Raw genomic sequence first — 23,219 nt, 5'->3', positions numbered from 1 at the left:
CCATGGTGGGCGGCGGGGCAGATTTAGGGCCTGTGTGATGGCTTTACGACCAGTCTTCCCCAGGAGACCTTTGTGCCCATTGAGTGGAACTCATTGAGGAGTGGAGGGCTGCAAGTGCAGTCTGTCCCGAAGAGATGGGCCAAAGAGAGAGAGAGAGAGAGAGAGACATATCGACAAACAAAAAGTCAAGGCCGAGGGGAGAGAAATGTTCCCGCTATAGAAAAGAATAGGACGGAGAATAGAGCCAGCAGAAGAAAAGAAGTGCACCCTTTTGAGAAACGATGCTAAGAAGAATAAGGGAGTTAAAAATGTCCTTCAAAACTGCAGGAGAAAAAGTGTGAATTATGGCTGTGTTCCAGCCCTACCTAGACAGTATTTTAGACAGCATCATTTATAAATACATTGTATCATTATTATTATTATTATATTACCACTTTCAGATTTATTAATTTGGTTTCATCTCATCGCTAATTTGTACTATACTTTTATTTATTTATAATTTATTTGTACCATGCTAATGTTTATTTATAAATAAATTATACTATTGTTATTATTATTAATTATTATCAAATTGAATTATTATAACAATAAAATCATTATAATTATTAATTTATTATTGTTAATATTTTATTTTAATCATTGAATACATATGTAGTAAATAAAATATTATATATGATAGTTGATTCATTTATTAATTTAATTTAAAATAGAAATACATGTATAATATATAAAAATAAATTATATATATATATATATATATATATATATATATATATATATATATATATATATATATATATATACTGTATATATAATGTTTCAATCTTAATTTATTTACATTTTAATTATATATATATATATATATATATATATCTATATATATATATATATATATATACTGAGATGCATGGCAACTGCTATTTGACAAATAAATATTTTAATTTTTACATTTCGTAAAACAGCAATATTCTCTCAGAAAAGGTGGTAGAACAGCAAGATAGTAGAAACAATAAGAGAGCAAGATCACTCCAGGGATGTTTTTCCCCAGTGCTTTGACATCAATTTTATGACATTAAATTTTTAATGCCACTTATATAATTTGTACCCAAACACACACCTGCTTCAGCTATAGGGCCTCGCTCGGCATCAGCCACAGTAGGAGGCTGTTCAGCTGCGAGTGTTGTGCTCTCCTGCCTCGCCAAGACCACCTCAGAGCTGTCGCACATCATCACAGGATGATATTACCCATCTGTTTGAAGCCTGACGCTAACAGAGCAGTGCTGTTTTTAACAGAATGCTGGAGTAAAGATAAACATCCATCTTTGCCTCGCCATCATCACCCTGGTGATATTCCCTAGCACATGGAAAATTAATCTTATAAGGGTCATTTAATTAAAGGATAAATGGAACTTTTTCTTATTATAAAATTTATATGATTGTGTTTATATGGCATGTATGTATGTATGTACTATTATATGTATTATTATATGTATTATTATTATTATTATTATGTTGTTCATTCATTCTTTATTTTATCTATTTATAAATTATAACATTAATATTATTATATTATATTAATAATATAACATTTAAGCAATATCATAACATTTAAGCAGTATTATTTAATAATAATAATTTAACATGTTATTATTAAATCATACTATAATATTATTTGTTTATTTATTACAGTTTATTATTATATAATTTATTGTAATTTAAAATTAGTTTTAATATATATAACTTAAATTAGACCACTGATTTTGTATTTGTAAGTTATAACATTTTCAGAATTATTTAAGCATTATTATTCATTTAGTCTTATAGTTAACATTAAATTATATAATAATTTATTTTTATTTATAAATCACATACTATTATTTATATATTATTATGTGTAAATTATTAAACCATTAATCTATCTATCCATCCATCAAAATACCATCTGTTTATTTATACATCCTATAACTTTTGTAATTAATATAATATACTTTAAAGTAATATTATTTATTTACTTATGAATTATTATACCATTTTAAGATTTAATTAAGTACTTAAGCATTATTATTTATTATTATTAATTTATTTTAATCTGTTATCATTACACTGTACAATATGTTTATTTATTTATTTATCGCCTATGAAGTCAGGGTTGTATCACACACGCACACACACACACACACACACACACACACACACAAAGAGAGAAAGACATACACACGTATATGCAATGCAACCACCACTTCATATGCATTTTCATAGATTAAGCAGTTTGTTGAGTGTTTTGTCTAATCCAGCATTTATTCATCATAAATCATGTCATACATAAGAGTGAATGTACTGAAGCAGCTATTTTAGATGTAGCATAAGCAGTCCTACTATCTCTGTGCTAATGTAGATTTAAACCCTTCTCTGAGGACTCTGAGTTAATAGATAGCTGTTAAACAGTTTCAGCAAGCATGTTCCTCAGAAAAAGTTCTAGGATCAGCACCTCCCTGTCCCAATCTCTCCTAAAAACCCATACGACTGTTCTTAGATCAGTACTTACTGCTCTGCTGTAAAAACACAGAGTCTGAGGCTTGTTATTCAAAATTAGCAATTGGTTAATGCTCTTTAAATGGCCCCACCGCTGACATTTCACTCCAACGATAACAATCCTGCCTCTAACAAGCTATAGTTATGAATGAAAAGGGTATGAAGTGCCTTCAGTCCTCCCCCTAGATCCCAAATAAATGGCACCGCTGCAGTCAAGCACAACATACTTTGTATCCAAAAAACCTTTGGGGGAAAAAACCCTCTATCCACATGTTTATGGCTTATTAGGTCTGGAAATAAAATAGTGATTTTCTCCTACTGCACAGTTGTGTAATCCATTGTATCCTACGAAGCTTATAAACGTGGTTCCGTGCTCGAATGTCCAATGAGGAGGCTGAACATCGGGTCGGCCGGGAACTTTTCACTGTCAGCTCCTCCATGTGTACGTGCAGGAAGAAGTGCAACTATTGAGTGGGGGCATGTAATGAGACATAAAGTGGGCTTATTAGTCAAAGTCTGGGCGAGATCGCAGACCCTGCCAGCTGTCTGCAGCGTCCCAGCCGTCACACACACTCTCTTAACACTCACAAAGCACTGATATTTATGTAACATGCACTCAGTAACCTCTGTAAATACCAGCAATTCCCTGTTTGCGGCCTCATGTTGTAGTACCACTAGTAGGCGCTATTGCCACTGGATGCCCTAGTGTTACTGTCGGCCTGTGAAATTGTTTATAGCTTTTGAATGTGATCACAAATGATTTGGAAACCGACTGAATGCATAGGTTGCATTCCCAAAGTGAAAATTCCATTCTTTTTCTCCATAGTGAAATATATTTTTAAAAGGAAAAAAAAAATTGCTGAAAATTTAGATGAAGGTGTAGATGGATTGGATTCTTCATAGGATGATGTGGAGAAATGTAGCATTACATCACTTGCTCACCAATGGTTCCTCTGCAGTGTAATGAATGGGTGCCGTCAGAATGAGAGTCCAAACAGCTACCACAAGCTAATCCTCAAGTAATCCACACCACTCCAGTCCATCAATTAACATCTTGTAAAGTGAAAAGCTGCATGTTTGAAAGAAACAAATCCATCAAGACAAATTTAACTTTAAACCATCACTTTTGGCCAAAATACAGTCCATAATCCATAATAATCCTTCCTCCAGTGAAAAGTCCATCCCGTGTTCTCCTCTCACATCAAAATCTAGCAATTTATTTGTTTAGAACTGTTTAAGACAGTTTTTGCTTTTAAGCATAGCTTAATCTGTGCATATTTCTCTCCTGATTCAGACAGGATGACGTTTTCACAGGAGAAAGCAATATTATGGATAGAGGATTCATATTCTAGCCGGAAGCAACGGTTTGACATTAAAAACATCTTGATGATTGCTTTAAAATAACATTCGATTCAAAGCAACAATTTACCCAAGAATGGTTTACAAACAATGAGGCCTCAATCTCAGCCTCATTTTTGTTTTGTCATACTAAATATGGCCACTTTTGGATTATAAGGTTGTATCTGCATTTGAGCGGTTTTGAGATAATGAGCATCAAAGTTTTTTTGCATTCCATATACTTTGTAGATAATACTTTTTTTTTTTTTTTTTTAAGGGATAGCTCGCCCAAAAATGAAAATTCTGTCATTAATCACTCACCCTCAAGTCGTTCCAAACCCGTAAGAGCTTCGTTCATCTTCAGAACACAAATTAAGTTATTTTTGATGAAATCTGAGAGCTTTCTGACCCTGCATAGACAGCAACACAATTACCACATTCAATGCCCAGAAACATAGCAAGGACATTGTTAAAATAGTCCATGTGACATCAGGGGTTATAATCACAATTTTACGAAGCTATGAGAATACTTTTTGTGCACAAAGAAAAATGATAAATCTGATCTAGCCTCAGATTTATCAAGGCTGGACTGTTTTTCTGTAGCGTACAGAAGTCAGTCCTCACTCTTCATAAGATCCTGGTGTTAGATGCCTCATGTTTCTGTGGAGTCTGTCTGAGAAAAGAGCTCTAGGTAAAACTTCTTTACAAACTACATGTTGGTAGTAACCAGCATAAATACACTTAATCTAGCTACATATTAATTTTAATAGTTGATCACGAATGATTTTGGAAACATCCCACAACGCCAAAACAAGTAAACATTCCATTCATTTTTCTCCATCATAGGAAAATGTAATGGTTCACACAACAAATAAAAATTTGCTGAAAATTTAGATGAAGGTGTAGATGGATTGGATTCTTCATAGGAAGATGTGGAGAAATGTAGAGCTCACATCACTTGCTCACCAATGGTTCCTCTGCAGTGTAATGAATGGGTGCCGTCAGAATGAGAGTCCAAACAGCTACCACAAGCTAATCCTCAAGTAATCCACACCACTCCAGTCCATCAATTAACATCTTGTAAAGTGAAAAGCTGCATGTTTGAAAGAAACAATACCATCAAGACAAATTTAACTTTAAACCATCACTTTTGGCCAAAATACCAAAAGTCCATAATCATGCTTCCTCCAGTGAAAAGTCCATCCCGTGTTCTCCTCTCACATCAAAATCTAGCAATTTATTTGTTTAGAACTGTTTAAGACAGTTTTACTTTTAAGCATAGCTTAATCTGTGCATATTTCTCTCCTGATTCAGACAGGATGGACCGTTTTCACAGGAGAAAGCAATATTATGGATAGAGGATTCATATTCTAGCCGGAAGCAACGGTTTGACATTTAAAAACATCTTGATGATTGCTTTAAAATAACATTCGATTCAAAGCAACAATTTACCCAAGAATGGTTTACAAACAATGAGGCCTCAATCTCAGCCTCATTTTTGTTTGTCATACTAAATATGGCCACTTTTGGATTATAAGGTTGTATCTGCATTCTGAGCGGTTTTGAGATAATGAGCATCAAAGTTTTTGCATTCCATATACTTTGTAGATAATACTTTTTTTTTTTTTTTTTTAAGGGATAGCTCGCCCAAAAATGAAAATTTTGTCATTAATCACTCACCCTCATGTGGTTCCAAACCCGTAAGAGCTTCTTCATCTTCAGAACACAAATTAAGTTTTTTTTTGATGAAATCTGAGAGCTTTCTGACCCTGCATAGACAGCAACACAATTACCACATTCAATGCCCAGAAACATAGCAAGGACATTGTTAAAATAGTCCATGTGACATCAGGGGTTATAATCACAATTTTACGAAGCTATGAGAATACTTTTTGTGCACAAAGAAAAATGATTAAATCTGATCTAGCCTCAGATTTATCAAGGCTGGACTGTTTTTCTGTAGCGTACAGAAGTCAGTCCTCACTCTTCATAAGATCCTGGTGTTAGATGCCTCATGTTTTCTGTGGAGTGTGTCTGAGAAAAGAGCTCTAGGTAAAACTTCTTTACAAACTACATGTTGGTAGTAACCAGCATAAATGCACTTAATTCTAGCTACATATTAATTTAATATTTGATCATGAATGATTTGGAAACTCCCACAACTCCAACAAGTAAAAATTCCATTCATTTTCTCCATAGGGAAATGTAATGGTTCACACAAAAATTAACATTTGCTGAAAATTTAGATGAAGGTGTAGATGGATTGGATTCTTCATAGGAAGATGTGGAGAAATGTAGCGTCACATCACTTGCTCACCAATGGTTCCTCTGCAGTGAATGGGTGCCGTCAGAATGAGAGCCCAAACAGCACCACAAGCTAATCCTCAAGTAATCCAGTAGCATGACTCAACCAGCTGTTTTCAAAATATCGAGGGTTGGGAGAGTTACTTCTAAAATTTATTCCGTTACAGTTACAAATTACTTAATTGAAAAAGTATTCAGTAACGTAATCCAAGTACCACAATATGAAAGTAATGTAATCTGATTACTTTTGGATTCCTTTTAGTCACGTATGTAAATAAAGTCAAAAGCAATATCTACTGTAAGTACTTTTATTTGACTATGGCTTTAAAATTAAAACTAATAAAATCTATAGTTAAAACTATTTGAAACTAATAAAAATCGTGTTTTGCTTCGCCATCTTGATTTTGCAGCCCGTATATATATATATATGTATATATATATATATATATATATATATATATATATATATATATATATATATATATATATATATATATTCAGCAGATATTCTCCAAAATGGCGCTATGGTGATGTGGAGAGACACAGAGGAGACGAATTGTTGAAGTCGTTATTTTTATTTTTTTATAAAAAAAAAATGTATTCTCGTCACTTGATAATTCAGATTGAACCACTGATGGCAGATGGACTATTCTGACGATGTCTTTCATACTTTTCTGGACCTTGACACTGTTATTTACCTGGCAGTCTATGGGACAGTCACAAGCCTCCCTGTTTTCATCCAAAATATTGTAAATTGTGTTCCAAAGACAAACAAAGCTTTTATGGGTTTGCTTTTTAGTGATTAATGACAAAATTTTCATTCTGGGGTGGAGTAACCCTTTAACTGTAGCGTCTCATCCCATGATTAAGGAGAGTTATTGTAGATGGGTGTTATTTGCACACGCACCAGCAGGTGGCTTACGAGAGTCAACATGTCTCAACAGAACCAGGAACTACTGTATGATGAAGCAGCTCTGAATAGCGTTATTATGTCAAAAAACTCATTTATTTAAATGTAAATGAAACAAATGTAATCCTGATAGTATTCCCACTTTTTACAAAATGTAACTGTAATCTGAATACTTAGTTTTTTGTTGTAGCTGCTGCGGATTACAGTTACTACATTTTTGTATCTTGATTACGTAACACCGTTACATATATTCCGTTACTCCCCAAGCCTGAAAATATAATCGCTTTTCCAGTAAAAGCAAGTTTTTCCCAAACAAATAAAAGTGTATTTTCTGTTATATTTGTTGTGTACAAGTGAGTTAAGCACAATAAATATGACAACATTCAAACTGTAAATTCAAAAGTTTAACAAACTACAAAATAAGAGCATGACAACAGTTTAGAAGGGTTGCTTCTCCCCAAACTGGAAATTCTGTCATCATTTACTCACTGTGTTGTTCCAAACCTGAATGAGAAGATATTTTGAAGAATGCTGATAGTTACAGAAATCCATAGTATTTTTTTTTTTTTCCATACTATAGAAGTCAATGGTTAACAGCCATTTGTTTTTTACCTTTATGTTTATACAGGTTTGAGTATAAACATGAGGGTGTGTAAATGATGACACCCTTTAACTGTAAAAGTGCGCTTAGTAATACAGTGATCTTGGATTTTGTAATGACACCTATTGGTGTGGATGAATGACAGGCCATTGATATGTGTTTACTAGGGATTCCTAAGAGTTTTTATCATGTTATAAACATGCTAGAAGATTCCAAAGTGTGTGTTGCTTGTCTAAAACTACAACACTAATACTAAACACTAAATGTCTTACTGTTTCACAAGACAAACAGCTGGAGCTCTTTGAAAACTAAACGTCTCACTGATCATTTCACCCACCAAACCACACAAAATTGCTCTCAGATCAGATCAAAGATCTGCCACAAGGCTCAAATGATCCCTGGCTATGACTGACTGATAGATGGTGGCAGGGGAAGGATGTGTCCCCGGTTGTCCGTGCCACTCATCATTAGCATGTCATCCCACCTGGCTGTTGTTGATGTGTGTCTCCCGGCTCCATCGGTTCCCTGCAGATCCACCGTCACTGAAGCTGCTGTGGAAAGCTGGGTGGGAAGGGCCTCAGCATTTCATCTCAGCCACAGGCCCTTTGTGTGGTTAGAGGTGTTCTGGGAAAAAAATGACTCAGCCGACACTGGCAGACATTTTGTTTTAGGTCTTGTTCTCTGTTCAGTTACTGTTGTGATAGAGAGATGACATTTCATGGTAGCGAATACACTTTTAGTATTAAAGACCCATTTAATATAAAAAGATAAAACAAAAAGTCTTTAGTTGTGTCATTAATAAAGCTTTATTTGTGGTTTGCGAGGGGTGTATTATCACCCTCTAAAGGACTGATAAGGTATCACAACTATTCACTATGTAGTCAGCATATTGTAAGCTTTTCAGAAATAAAAATGGCTATTGTCGCTGTGAGATATTTAATGTGTTGTCCCCTCACATCTCATGGGTGATCGACTACAGTGTCATTCTCCTCAACATAAATAAACCAGAGGACCTGATTAACAGGAAAAGATGTTTAATTACTGAAAGAACATCTTGCAGAAGAACTGTGAATGTCTTCGTTCATTAGCAAAGAGAGAAAAGCACCAAATTAGAGTTGTTCAGGTGTCCAGTTTCATTCTTCACCTGCTTAGTTGTGTTATTTGAACAACAGGCAAGGAAATTGGTTGCAGTGTGATAAGTTTGAACTGTGAAAGGCTATTATACAAAAAGTAAATTGTAAAAATATATCAGAAAATTATATAAAGTATACAAATAAATGAATGTACATTTGTATAGAAATAAATATGAATAGAAAGCAAATTGTATATAGATACTGTACAATATTTTTTGGTAATATCTGGAATCAGTTCAATATCATTACTGAATAAAGCTGATTTAGAAAAAAAAAAATTGGACATTTTTTTTTCTTTAAAACCCTGTTAAACTTTTGCCATCAAAGCTCCCATGGGTACCTTGTTTAATTAAATTAGGTGTTTGACCACGTTTGCAACCAGCTCTGGAATTTTAAAACACTGACCTGAGATGAAAATAATTTCTGCTTCGGAAATGATTGAAATATTTTATATTGTGGGATCTGAATGAGTCCACAATATGTGATAATGTCTGCAAAATCCAATTGTAAATCTAAAGGACAGACAGAGGAGGGGACGTCAACAGGAACGTCAAACACATTAACTGAGACCCATAATGCTTAGCAATCTGCGAAACGCTTGGATCAGAGGTGCTGAGCGGTCATTCGATTAAGCCTTAAAATGTCTTTTAAAATTTCTGGCTGGTCAAAGGATGAACAAATCCATAAACTACAAAGAGGTTTGTATTGATTGATGTGGGTTCTGGTGCTACATAGGCTACAGGAAGGATGTAATAACTCTGTCCGGACTGACTGATGGGAGACTTGCCAGTTAGAAATAAAATGGATGCTATAGGTCTCAAATGATTACAGAATTATTTTTTGTTTGTTTCAAGTGTCAGTTTAGGTGTCTTAGTTTTTGGACGGTCACTGTAAGTCTCCTCTGGTCATCAAAGAAATAGAGGCTGAAAATTCATTCATCCTTAGGCCATCCAAAATGTAGATGAGTTTGTTTCTTATTAGAGCAGATTTGTAGAAATTTAGCATTTCATCACTTGTTCATCAATGAATCCTCTGCAGTGAATGGGTGCCGTCAGAATGAGAGTCCAAACAGCTGATAAAAACATCATAATAATCCACAAGTAATCCACACCACTCCAGTCCATCAGTTAATGTCTTCTGAAGTAAAAATCACATGCTTGTAAGATCAGATTCATCAAGACATTTTTTAACTTAATAAGTCCTCTATCCATAATATTGCTTTCTACAATGAAAAAGTCCTCTTGTCTGAATAAGGAGAGAAATATGCAGATTTACAAGCAAAAACAGTAAAAACATGCAGCCTTTCACTTCACAAGACATTAATTGAGGGACTTCTTGTGGATTATTGTGGTGATTTTTTTAGCAGCTGTTTGGACTCTCATTCTGACGGCACCCATTCACTGTTGAAGATCCATTGCTGAGCAAATTATGTAATGCTAAATGTTCAGATGAAGAAACAAACTCATCCAGATCAATGATGGCCTGGGGGTGAGTTTCAGTAAACGTTCATTCCTGTAAATCTAATTAATTTAAATCATTTTTAAATGAAAAATGCATTTAAAATGGCATCTCTGGGCATTAAAATAGTTATTAAAGTTTAGGGATAGGCCATTATTTAATATGTTATGAAATAAATTGTACATTATGTTGATTTATTTAATTTTTTATTATTTTGGAGACATTTGTTTTTGTTTTATAGGGTATAGGCAAAACACACACACACACAGGCTGTGTGTATCTCTCTGTAGATGGTTAGACTGATCTGTTTCTTTGGTCCCTGCAAGGCCTTTGGGTTACAGAGATAAGACAGTTGCTGGAGGACATGGAAGCAGCTGTGTGTGTGTATGTGTGTAGGAGTCTTGAGGTGACTGTCATTTCACATTAGAGGGTTTGGCTTCTCTGTCTTTCCTGTGATTTTCCTCCCATTTGCTTGGTATGAACGTTCTCTCTATCGGTAGACAAAATGAACTTAACCAAAAACAAATCTATGTTGTTGTTTTTTATCAAATTGTCTTGACTCAGAGCACGCTGGAGAAGAAGCACAGTTTTGTCCCTCTTTATCTTCAGGCTTGATGTGAAGTGGAACTCCATTGTTTAGGGTTTGATGTGAACTGTAAGCGTTTTGTGGCACTCGTGTTGGCAGGTGGTGTAATTGGGATTAGATTGAAAGGCCTTGTGGGAGTTGGCAGGTGCACTCAAACAGTAGCTTGATGAAATGAAAGAGAAAGCCTGTCATGTTCATTATCAATGACCTCCTATTTGGTGGGCATGGAATTATTGTTGAAAAGTGATTAAATACATTTGAAATAGACATATATATATATATATATATATATATATATATATATATATATATATATATATATATATATATATTTGAAACAAATATATGTATTTTTTTATATATATATATATAGTTGTGTTTTTTTTATACTTATAAAGTTTAAATTTATTGTAAATTTCAAATTACATTTTCTAAATTAAATTGATTTGACACAGAAAAATTGTTACTTGCAAGAGTTTACTTTAATGTTTCAAATACCTTTTGTGAAATAAAATGATGGGTGAAATAATGTTCCATCATCATTCAGTGTAACAGATATATTTATGTAAAAATTGTATATTATTTTTTTTAAAGTCATCTAATGATTCTTGTTCTTAATATGCCTGACAATTTTTATTTTTATTTATTTTTTTAAAAATTTTTTTGTTACATGAATTATTGCTACTCTGAATTAAAAAAAAAAATTCTAAATCATGGTAAAAACTGGTAAAAAAAAAAGTCTCTTCCTTTTTAAAGAAATACTACTTGTTTTTGCATTGATGTTTTTTTAATATATTTTTTCTTATTTATACTGAAATTAAATATATCAATGACAAAATTGCTTTATTTTTATAAATACACAAATATAAATAAAACACACACAAATACACACACACACACAAATGCTACAAACATGTTGATAATTGAACTTTTTTTCTGCAAGATTATTTTCTTTGCTCCATGACAGTTTTCCAGTTTGACCTGCAAGAGAAAATCAGAAAGACTGTTGATGCTAATGCATTAGCATATTCACACCATGTATCATCAATTTTGTTGCTTGTGATGAATCAGGTAAAAACTGGGACCTGAGCGCCGCTCTCAATGACTATGAGCAGCTCCGGCAGGTTCACACTGCCAACCTGCCCCACGTCTTCAATGAGGGCCGTTACTACAAGCAGCCGGAGCGTAGCAGCACCCCGCAGCACATCGGCAAGCCTGAGCAATGCCCCCAGAAACAAGAGGACAACACTCAGGGTGAGCAAATATTGTTGTGTTTTCTCAATATTTTCTTCTATACCAGTTTTAAAGTCGTCATAAAATGAAAATTCATGCCCTGCATTTTGCCCTGCCCTGCATTAGTGGTGTTAGTGGCACAAAAATTACACCCATTACTTTTCAATTTATTATGAAGCAATTTTGTATAGTATTAGATAACATTAGCATTCAAGACAACAAAGAACATTGGTAATGTATTTAAATTATTTAATGTAATTTTTAAGATATTAATGGTTAAATAGCATATGGCTGGATTTCATTTTGTTAGGATTTGGTTGGATCCTGAAAGGTACTCCTGAAAAAATATTATTGGTTTATATTATTTTTCCCTGCCCACGAGGACTTTGTTATATCAGAAGCAAAAGAAGTAAAGGTTGAGAAATGTATTACATTTACCAAAATTATTATTATTATTATTATTATTATTATTATTATTATTATTATTATTATTATTATTATTATTATTATTATTAATATTATTTAGGATTTTTTTTTTATAATAAATGTATTTTCTTATTTAAAAACAAACACTGATTGATTGATTGATTGATTGACAAACGTATTGTGCGGTGGTGATTAATATTAAAAGACCTGGAACATTTTTTTGGAAAGTAAAATCAATTTTAACAAATATTTAAAATGAGGAAACAAGGTTTTTATTTATTTACTTATTGTTTGTTTGTGACGCAGTGATTCATAAACATTAAAATACCTGGAACATTTATTTAGTAAATGAAATTTGATTTTTTATTTTAAAAATTAGAAATGGTTATCATAATTAGCATTTTTTTTTCATTTATTAATTTAATAATTTCTTAATTAATTCATTCATTCATTCATTGTGTGTTGATGATTTATAGACAATAAAATATTTTATTAACATTTAATAAGAAAATTAAAAAGATATAATAAATAAGAATAAATAAATTTTCATAACATATTTTTGAAAAACCTTTATTTATTTAAAAAATATGGATTGCTTGCTTGCTTGATTGATTGTCTTATTTTGCAGTTATGACTCATTATCATTAAAAGACCAGAGTAACATTTATTAAGAAAATACATTTATTTGAAATATTTATTAATAATTAGATTTTTCTTTCCTCTCTCTCTCTCTCTCTCTCTCTCTTTCTTCCAGAGAAGCGTTTGTCCCGGGGCATTTCCCATGCCAGCTCTGCCATCATGTCTCTGGCCCGGCTGCAGGTGTCAGGGGATTGTGCCAGGGAGCAGTTCCCCCTGGAGATGCCCATCTACACATTCCAACTGCCCGACCTGAGCGTGTACAGCGAGGACTTCCGCAGCTTCATTGAGCGTGACCTCATTGAGCAATCCACCATGGTGGCCCTGGAGCAGGCCGGTGAGCCCCAAACACTGCTCTCAGAACCACGGCAGAGTGAATCCCAGGCCTAGCCCTTCACTGCAGTGATGATAAACACAGATTTATGATCAGTACTAATGTCAGCTTAGATTGCATAAGACCAACTCGACTGCAAGAGTCAACGCAATACAACAGTGACAGAATTAATGTCATCTCTCATCTTGGATTGACTGGAAAACCAAGCGATAAACACAGACTTGCACTTCCCATACAACAAAGCTCAATAACACCAACATTTAAAGAAGATTTAAAGAATACTTCACCCAAAAATCTAAATGTAGTATTTTTGGATTTTTTTAAAAAAATTTTTATGTTTATATACAGTATATGTATATATATATATATATATATATATAATTTATAAAACATAAATAAACATAAATATATATATATATATATATATATATAATATATATATATATATATAATATATATATATATATATATATATATATATATATATATATATATATATGAGATTTAATGGATAAGTCATTCAGAGGATATGGATTCTGACATCCTTTACATTTTTTTTTTTTTTTTGTGAAACACAAAAGAAAAATTTTATTTATTATTATTATTAATTGTATTATTATTCATTTAGAATTATTTAGAATAATAAAAATATTTTTTATTATTATAAGTAATAGTAGTATTTAAAAAATTGCCTTGAAGTTTGATTGATTGATTAAGATGTGTTAATAAATTGATTATTTTGCTGAAAGTGGTACAAAACCATATAAACTCAAAGCTTATAAAACATGTTTTAAACTAGAAGATTAATTAGCAAAAGATCAAGTATTGCAAGGATGCATTTCCAGCCTGTGCAAGCAAAATACTATAGCAAAATGCTAACAGGTTGGACATGGCCTCAGGGCTTTGGGAATGTTTTTGGACTGTGGGAGGAAGACCCTATCCCAAAGGAGGGCAGAGGAGCTGAGGGTGGAGGCACTGACGTTCATCCGCGGTGAGCTTCACCAGCTCCAGAGAAAAGAGTGGGCGAATGGTCAATGCCCAGTTCAAACCGCCTCAGGGCCCAGAACTGCAGAGGACCACTTATTCTTCCACTGCATGCCAAAAAAAAGTGATGCTTAGTGAGCTATGCATTATAACTAAGCTAAACAAATATGTATTTTGGATTCAGGGCCCAAAATTAACAGAACACTCACAATCTACCAACAGTAGGACAATCATAAACCACCAAACAGTGCCTGTGACATTTAAATAAAGATAATTGGCTGTATGACTAAAAAACTTTTTAAGGTTGATTTTAGATTTGAGAGCATGATGGAATGTTGGGTGATGTTTAATAGTCTGTGTTTGACTTAAAATATTGTGTTTAAACCATTCTGTAGGTCGTTTAAACTGGTGGTCCACCATGTGCACCAGCTGTAAGAAGCTACTACCATTAGCCACAACAGGAGACGGCAACTGTCTTCTGCATGCAGCTTCTTTAGGTGAGACTTTCAGAATTCACGTTCATGCACAATTGTCTCATGTATTGCATGAACACCTGGAAAAAAGAGAACCATTTAATTCCTTTAAATAGAAACACTTCACTATCCGTGTTTTCCAGGAATGTGGGGCTTCCATGACCGGGATCTGGTGCTGCGGAAGAGTCTGTATGCCATGATGAAGAGTGGAGCGGAGAGAGAAGCTCTGAAGAGGAGGTGGAGGTGGCAACAGACTCAACAAAACAAAGAGGTTGGCAACTTACACCTAAAATATACTTAAGTTCTGGCACGAATGCTTTGTGTATGCATACAGCCAAACACTTAGCCTTTCAATAGCCGCGTTTCCACTGTCGGGCTTAAAGCGGGCGTACTAGTGCGTGCCAGGGCCAGTCGCGTTTCCACTGTCACTTCCGGGGCTTGATTGTGCCTCGTCGGGGCTTCCTCGGGGCCAACGGCCAGGGTTTTTTGGCCCGACGAAAACCTTGGGCCAAACCAGGCCAGCTGGGGCTAGAGGAGTGGTTATGAACAGAGGCGGAGTTTCTTCGCGTCTGGAGAGTGTCAGCGCCGTTCATTTCAGAAAGATAACAGTTATAACATCAACATTAAAAACTTTTCAAAATAAGCTGAGCTCAAAGCTCACTTTCAATCAGCAGCGTGTGTTTGAAATAATTTGATCCAATGTGGATTATAATCACTAAACAAGGCAGAAATATTTATAAGCGATGCAGAAGACTATGCACGCTAGACATTAACATTACCACAGTAAACATGGTAAACGCAACCACTTGAAGAAATCAGACGTCAGCTTCTTATTCTCTGTCACAATTGTGTATTTATTTAGTAACTTATATTATCTGTCATAAGTCTCGTCTCGAGAGTTTAGCTCCACGTAGCCTATCATAAAAATATAATAATGTTTTTTGTTCGGGAGCTTTTATAAAAATAGAGTTATTATCATTCATTCTAAATGTATATAGGCTACTGTGGCTACAAATAAACAGAAACAGTCTCGACTGAATAAGCAGGCTATTTTCATAAGCGTTAAAAATAAATAAATAAAATAGAAACACATTTATTTCTGTGTGATTAATTTTGAGTCCTGATAAATTGATTCATTATGATCAATGTATCACTTATTCTATAGTCAGTGAAACATCGATGCTTTTGAATTTGAATATTTAACAAAGCATGCAAACAAAAGGCACTGTTATCGTGTTTGTTTTGTGATCGCGCTAGTTCCAGTGACTTATTTCTTAGTTTTCTGATAACTTCTGTTTGTTGGTGAAATGATGGGGTTGCATGACGTTGTTCCTGAGAGGCGTGTAAACGGCGGGTTTTAGTGACGCGCAGCGGAGCTTCATGCTCGACTGTGGAAACGCTGCGCTATTTTGGCCTCGGTGCTACAGGCCCGAGGCTATTAGCCCTGCCCGGCCCGTTTTAAGCCCTGGTTCGCACAGGCCCGACAGTGGAAATGTGGCTAATGTGTACTCCATCTGATAGTATGCATGAACACAGGTGTTCAACACATGTGCACTAAAATGTTTAATCTTGGTCCTTTAATCTTGCTCTAGATTTCTCTCCACATGTAATGAGTGATAAAAGTGACTTTGAGCTCTTTTAAATTGCAGTTGCGTGTATCTATGGAAGCCTGTTTCCGCCGCTGAACTTTTTTTTTTAAATTGTAATTGCAACTTTTTATCTCACAATTCTGACTTTTTTTTTCTCAGAAATGTGAGTTCATATATCACAATTCTGACTTTATAACATGGAATTGCAAGTTACAAAGTCAGAATTGTAGTTGTCTTTTTTCCCTCAATATTTGACTTAATGGAATGGGGTCAGCAAAGGACCTTGAGACGGGAATTGAACTTGGGTCGTTGCGAGCACAGTTGTGCTATATATCGGCACACTAACCACAAGGCTATCGGTCCAGACATAGCATAATTCTGAGAAAGAAAGTCAGAATTCCAAGCTGATATCATGCAATACTGAGAAATATATGCAAATGTGAGAAAAAAAGTCAGAATTTTGAGGTAAATTACCTTTTTTATTTTTTATTCACTGGCGGAAGCAAGCTTTCATATTTATCTCTAAATCCACTCATGCAAGTACACATTAACACGGGTATCTTTGTAAGGTAACGTTGTTTCCTTAGTTGCCTACTTTAACACAATTAAGGAACCAAATCAAATACTAAAAAGGTTTGATCTATTTTATTTATTGCAATTTTCAATTTTGTAACTATAGCCTACTAAGTTTTTGCTACTATGTAAAGTCAGTCTGTCTGCCAAGTGTGTAGTTGTAAAGTGTAAACATTAGCCTGCAGTTCATAATGGTTCTCCCCATAAACACCTTTGCAGATTAGCTTATGTATTTCCTGCACAGCTTTTAGCGTAAGAGCTTATTGCTGTAACAGCATACCAGAGGACAGGAAATCAGCTGTGTGATCGATAGCAAATCCTTCAGTTCTTTATTAGCTGCACTGTTTTCATTGTCATGAAGGCTCGGAGCTCTTGAATCAGCCTCTGCTGAACGAGTATCAGTGATTAAAGCTGTAAGAAACGAGTGGGTGTGGATGGAGTGGAAATGTTTGTGTGAGAGGTGGAGGAGAGTGAACGAGTGGGTGTGTTTCCTTTAGAAAATACTGATGCCACTGAGATAAAACAGATTATAAAACTGAACAAAAGTGCATGTGCAGAGGAAAAAAAATGTTTAATTTGTTAAATACGTTCAGAGGTTTTCACTTACATATGCGCAACCTCCTCATCCATTTACTAACGAAATGTTTTAACTTGCTGTATATGTGTCAGTGCCTACAAATACAAAAATTATGCGAGCTGCCAAATAATGACAGATTTAGCAACGAGACTATAGAATGTTGTCAAACAGATTTTTTTGTCTGGTGGTACCAATAGAACCTATGCAAAATAGGAAATTATAGTTAAAAATTCCAGTAATTTCATAAAGAATTTATTACATTTTTCCAAATATTACGCATAATGTAAATAAAGAAAATGACAAATAAATAAATAAAAAAGAATAAATATGTACACAATTTAATTACGATTATAAAAATAATAAAAATATTAATAATACAATTAAATTAATATAAATTGTCTATATTTTTCAAAAAACAATTTTTTTCTTCTAGGATATTAAAATATTTAATATTTAAATATTTTAAATTTAAATTTAAAAATAAAATTGGAAATCTCAAGTGGAATATCAAGACAAAATATAGTAATGTGGGAAATGTTGTAAATCAGCGATATATTCTCTCTCTCTGTAGTCGGGGCTGGTGTACACCGAGGAGGAATGGGAGAGAGAGTGGAACGAATTGCTGAAGCTGGCCTCCAGTGAGCCACGCACACACTTTAGCAAGAACGGCAACTCCAGCGGAGGGTAATGCTCACCCACACACCCTCACATATATAGACAAACAGTTACATCTTGTTATGTCACATTTGCTTGTCTTTCCATTCCCACCTACTGTATAGATGTTTAACTACAAAAACTTCCTCTTATGCAAATTGTGTAACCATTTACAACAATCGTACAATTTACATAAAATGCTAAAGAATAATGAAAAAATTCAGCCTCCTACACACGTTTACCCATCATAACATACTCATACATACGTTGCTATGTATATGTGTGTAAATTTTTAAAGGCATTAACCAGTATGTCATAGGTGATGTGTAATAATTTCCACTTCAAAGTTCAAAGTTTGGATAAAATGCAGTCAAACTAATGACAAACTATGGACTGTCCCAATACGCCCAGCTACAGTTCCCACAGACCCGCTCACAATGCACTCAGACTGCCATTAGAGGACACTAGAGATTAACTCCATCCAGTAACCTCACTTAACTCATGACCTTTAGATGGACACTATGCCATTAGACAAAACACAAAGAACCCATCAAGAACCTTCTTTTGCTATATAGGGGATTGTTATAATGCATGGAGAAGAATGCAGTGAAGTTGAGTTTATTTTGTGGTTGAAAAATCACTTTGTGTTCATTTAAATGTGTGACACTGCCACCTGGTGGCAGTGGTTGAAGTGTTACATTATTTTTAGCTTCATTCAGAATAGCATACATACATACTGCTACTCTTTCTACAGTACTTATACGGTGCACAGTATGTATATTTTCTAAATGTGTGGAACACTGTGTCCCACAATGCAATGTGCCTCCTATTTCTAGTGGGAGAAATAAACCAAAGGTAATATCAGCCTTAATGTTTTAATCATCTTAAGAAAAAAAAAAGGCTTTAAAAATCTTTTTTTGTTGTTGTTTTTTGTTTTTTTTTTTCACACAAATGGGAATTTGGGGTAAATTTATTTTAAATATGAATTGTTTAAAATTCAAAATTATTAAAGAGATAGTTTACCAAAAATCATAATTCTATTATCATTTACTGACCCTCATGTCTTTCCAAACCTGTGTGAAGTCAATAGGGTCCAATGCAGTGCTACTTTAATATTATTTATATACTATTATAGTTTTAATGACATTTTGAATTAGATTTTATCTTTATATTTTAGTCTAAATTTTATTTAATTCATGTTTACTTTTTTATATTTTTATATATCATTTTTACTAATTTTTGTTTTGTTTCACTTACTAATTTTAGTACTTCATCTTATTCCAGTTAGTTGCTGAGGCAAAATTTCTAATTTTCATTTAGTTTAAGATTTTTTTTTCTTTTCTTTTTCTTTTTTTTTATCCAGTATTTGCATTTATTTTATACTTTATTTTATTTCCATCAACAAAAATATTTAGTTTTAGTCAATGACAACAGCAGTAGTCCAATTTTTTGTGGACCCCAACATTCTTCAAAATACCTTCTTTTTTTGTTCTTCAGAAGAAATAAAGTCGTACAGGTTTGGAACAACATGAAAGTGAGGAAAGTTATGGGTGAACCATTCAATTTTCAAGATAATAACAACTAATGTTTGAAGCATTTATCATTGCTTATTACTGTTACACTGCTTATTACTGTTACACATACTGTTTTTATTTTAAAAGTAGCATCCAGTATATACTGTGTAATGTAGAATACAGAAACAGTACGCTAGGATTTCTTCATGAATACCCATAGTTCTGAAAGAATTGTAGTGGATTTAGAAAATGATTCAGATTTTTCTGAAATTTGTCCTTCCACGGAACTGGAAACTTAAACATGAATTGTTTATTTTTTTCATTGTTAAAATATTTTTTCCTTTCTCAGTTTCACATGCAGAGACAACTATAAGTAAACCACTTGTAGGCCGATTCTTCTCAAAAGTGTAACTCTGTGTCTCTGTGCTGTTTTCAAAACATTCCTTTGTTGTTTGAGTATTCCGACCAGCCCAGCATAGCAACACTGGTTCAGCCAGTAGCATGCATTTGGAGTTTTTGTTCGACCAATGGCAGACAGGAGGAGTGTTTGGGTAACCTGTTTGGAAACAGTCCATAGTTTTGCAGTTCCATTTGGTGACGCTAGTGCTGCAGAAGTTATTTCACCTTTAACTGAGCATTGTGTCAAACAGAACAGTTGATCTCAGGTCATAGATCAGCGTAGTGGAAACTCTGCGCTGGCAGACAGCAGTTTGGTTTGGTTTCTCCTCTCAGTAGTGTCAACTGAAGCGCTGCGGTCAAAAGAGTTTCGACCAAATCTTGCTTCAGGAGGAAACTTACCCCTTACCTTTAATCTGCCTTCTGAAGTCACGCTGACTGGAAGTGAAAGCGTCAACCGCCAGGTCTCTGGTCATGCATCAGAGTCTTCTGGATTGGAAAATATAGCTTCCTGTTTTTCTCAGAGCGATCACAGTTCTGTCTACTCTCACAATAGTTAGCTAAATATGAACTGGTTCCTTTTTGTGACTTGTGTAAAACAAACAAACAAAAAAAAATTAAATGACAGTTTATTCAGGTAATAAGTGTTATGTTACAATGTTTAGTAAGTCTGATGCAGTATTTTAAAAGTCTAGAACAGTTTCAAAAGACGGCATAACTTAAGGGATGCATTAATAAATCACTCTGTGTGATGAAGAATAATCCAGTTAGTGATGGTATTGTACATGAAGGATATAAGTTGGAGAGGTTTGCCTTTTAAAAAGCTTTTTATGTGTTTGGCTGCATTGCCACAATGGAAAAAGGAAGGTTTTTATTATGCTGGACTCTCACAATATGACAAATATGTCAGAAGCTTTCATTTTAAAGGGTAAGTTCACCCAAAAATGAAAATTCTGTCATTAATTGCTCACCCTCATGTCGTTCCAAACTCCTAAGACCTTTGTTCATCTTTGGAACACAAATTAAGATATTTTTGATGAAATCCGAGAGCTTTCTGACCCTGCATAGACAGCAATGCAACTGACAAGTTCAAGGTCCAGAAAGGTAACAAGGACATCATTAAATTAATCAATTTTGTATGCAAAGGAAACAAAAATAATGACTTTATTTAACAATTTCTTCTCTTCATCGTGGTACTGTCATGAACATGTGCCAAACACTGACATGAAAGCGCACAAAGTATTCTCATAGCTTCATAAAATTACAGTTGAAGCACTGTCACATGATGTCCCTACTACCTTTCTGAGCCTTGAACGTGGTAGTTGTGTTGCTGTCTGGTCAGAAAGCTCTCGTATTTCATCGAAATATCTTAATTTGTTTTCCAAAGATGAACAAAGGTCTTACTGATTTGGAATGACATGAGGGTGAGTTATTTATGTCAGAATTTTACATTTTTGGTGAACTATCCCTTTAACTCTTGCATCAATACTGTATGCTATATATTTAAATTTGATAATTCTGAAATGTTTTCATGACATAATTAGGTACAAGATGTTATATTATGTTACTGAATATGCGGTATGAGGTGTTATATTGTTATGTTGCTATATGACAATAAACGTGACTGTTGCTTGTTCTCTGAAGGCAGCGTAGATGTTTCACCACCCACAGTATGAGTGTGTGTGGTTTGGTGGTTAGTACTGATAAAGTGTTTGAAATGAGTAACTGTTCAGTTTTTTAAAACATGCAATTTTATTCCTATTATTATGTTTTTTCAAAAACGCATTTTTCACTTCCTAAGCATGCTTTGCATGGTATTTTTAAAAAGTAGTAGGCATAATGCAGAAAGCTAGAGAAGTGTGTCCATTCTGAATGCAGGTGTAGTTCATTATAATAATGGATTTAGAAAATATGATTATCCAAAATTTCTCCTTCAAATTAGTATGAAGTTTTATATATCCAGCCAAGTCAAGTCTAAAGCTCACTTGAATTAGTTATCAGTCTTAAGACATAACATTATGGTAAACTGGAAGCTGCTTTACCTTGGTTTAATTTTCTTACTTGCACCAATAAACAAAGAATCATATTGTTTGCCAACTATGTCACTGTATGTGTATGTGTGTCTTCTAAAGGGTGGATAACTCAGAAGACCCGGTTTACGAGAGCTTGGAGGAGTTTCATGTGTTTGTACTGGCCCATGTTCTGAGAAGACCTATCGTGGTGATCGCTGACACCATGCTCAGAGACTCTGGAGGGGAAGGTAAGACTCACAATCCAACAACTCAACCACATTTGCTTTACCAGCTTGAAAATGTGCAGTTTTTTATCTATACCACTAGAGGGCTTCATAGTGTTTTGGCAAACAACTTTATTTTCTAGTTGAAAACCAATTAAAGTTGTTATCAAGAGTTATTAAACACCTGATAAAAGACTTTGTGTGACTGTAATTATATGCTTGAATGCTTTTAAAGGATTAAAAATTTAAATTCTGTCATTTACTCACCCTCATGTCATTCCAAACCATGACTTTCTTATGAACTTTAGCGTGCAAACTTTAAAACTGAGACAAAGCAGAACATTTGAGTTGACCAATATATTGCCAGTCCTTGAATCCATGTGAAAGTTTTATGTGAAAAACTGTTGTCTGGAAACTGGAAAATACTGACTTGTGCCCTAGTTCCCCTTGTAATGCTCATGAGAGAAGTAGTTTCATTGACAACTATTCTTCTGAGTCAAACATTTTCAATGAATCAATTCAAGATTCTAAATGATTCATTCACAAATTTGGACTCACTAGAATAGCCATATTAAAAAAAAAAAAAAAAAAATCTGATTTTTTTAGATGAATTATTCCTTTAAGATTCAGTTCCACCAATGTCAGTGAAACATTTTGGTATGAATTAAGTCTTTAACTTTTTATAATAGATTCATTTAAGTGTCATACAGACAAATGAACCATTTGTTGTTC

At 34.0% G+C, this 23,219-nt stretch overlaps 1 protein-coding gene across 2 annotated transcripts in view; it reads left to right on the top strand.

Moving 5' to 3' along the window:
- Window positions 1–23,219, top strand: part of LOC109046116 (OTU domain-containing protein 7A-like) — a 72,558-nt gene that overhangs the window by 35,446 nt on the left and 13,893 nt on the right. For both annotated transcript variants that reach the window (XM_042753735.1, XM_042753736.1), the window contains exons 4-9: window positions 11,934–12,116; window positions 13,276–13,494; window positions 14,871–14,972; window positions 15,092–15,219; window positions 18,259–18,371; window positions 22,384–22,511. In XM_042753735.1, the coding sequence (XP_042609669.1) occupies window positions 11,934–12,116; window positions 13,276–13,494; window positions 14,871–14,972; window positions 15,092–15,219; window positions 18,259–18,371; window positions 22,384–22,511 (873 nt within the window). The remainder of the gene's footprint in view (window positions 1–11,933; window positions 12,117–13,275; window positions 13,495–14,870; window positions 14,973–15,091; window positions 15,220–18,258; window positions 18,372–22,383; window positions 22,512–23,219) is intronic.

The sequence above is a fragment of the Cyprinus carpio genome, chromosome B25 (genome assembly GCF_018340385.1).
Source record: "Cyprinus carpio isolate SPL01 chromosome B25, ASM1834038v1, whole genome shotgun sequence".
NCBI lineage: Eukaryota > Metazoa > Chordata > Actinopteri > Cypriniformes > Cyprinidae > Cyprinus > Cyprinus carpio.
Note: the sequence above shows the minus strand (reverse complement) of the source record. Positions and strands in the feature narration are given on the sequence as shown.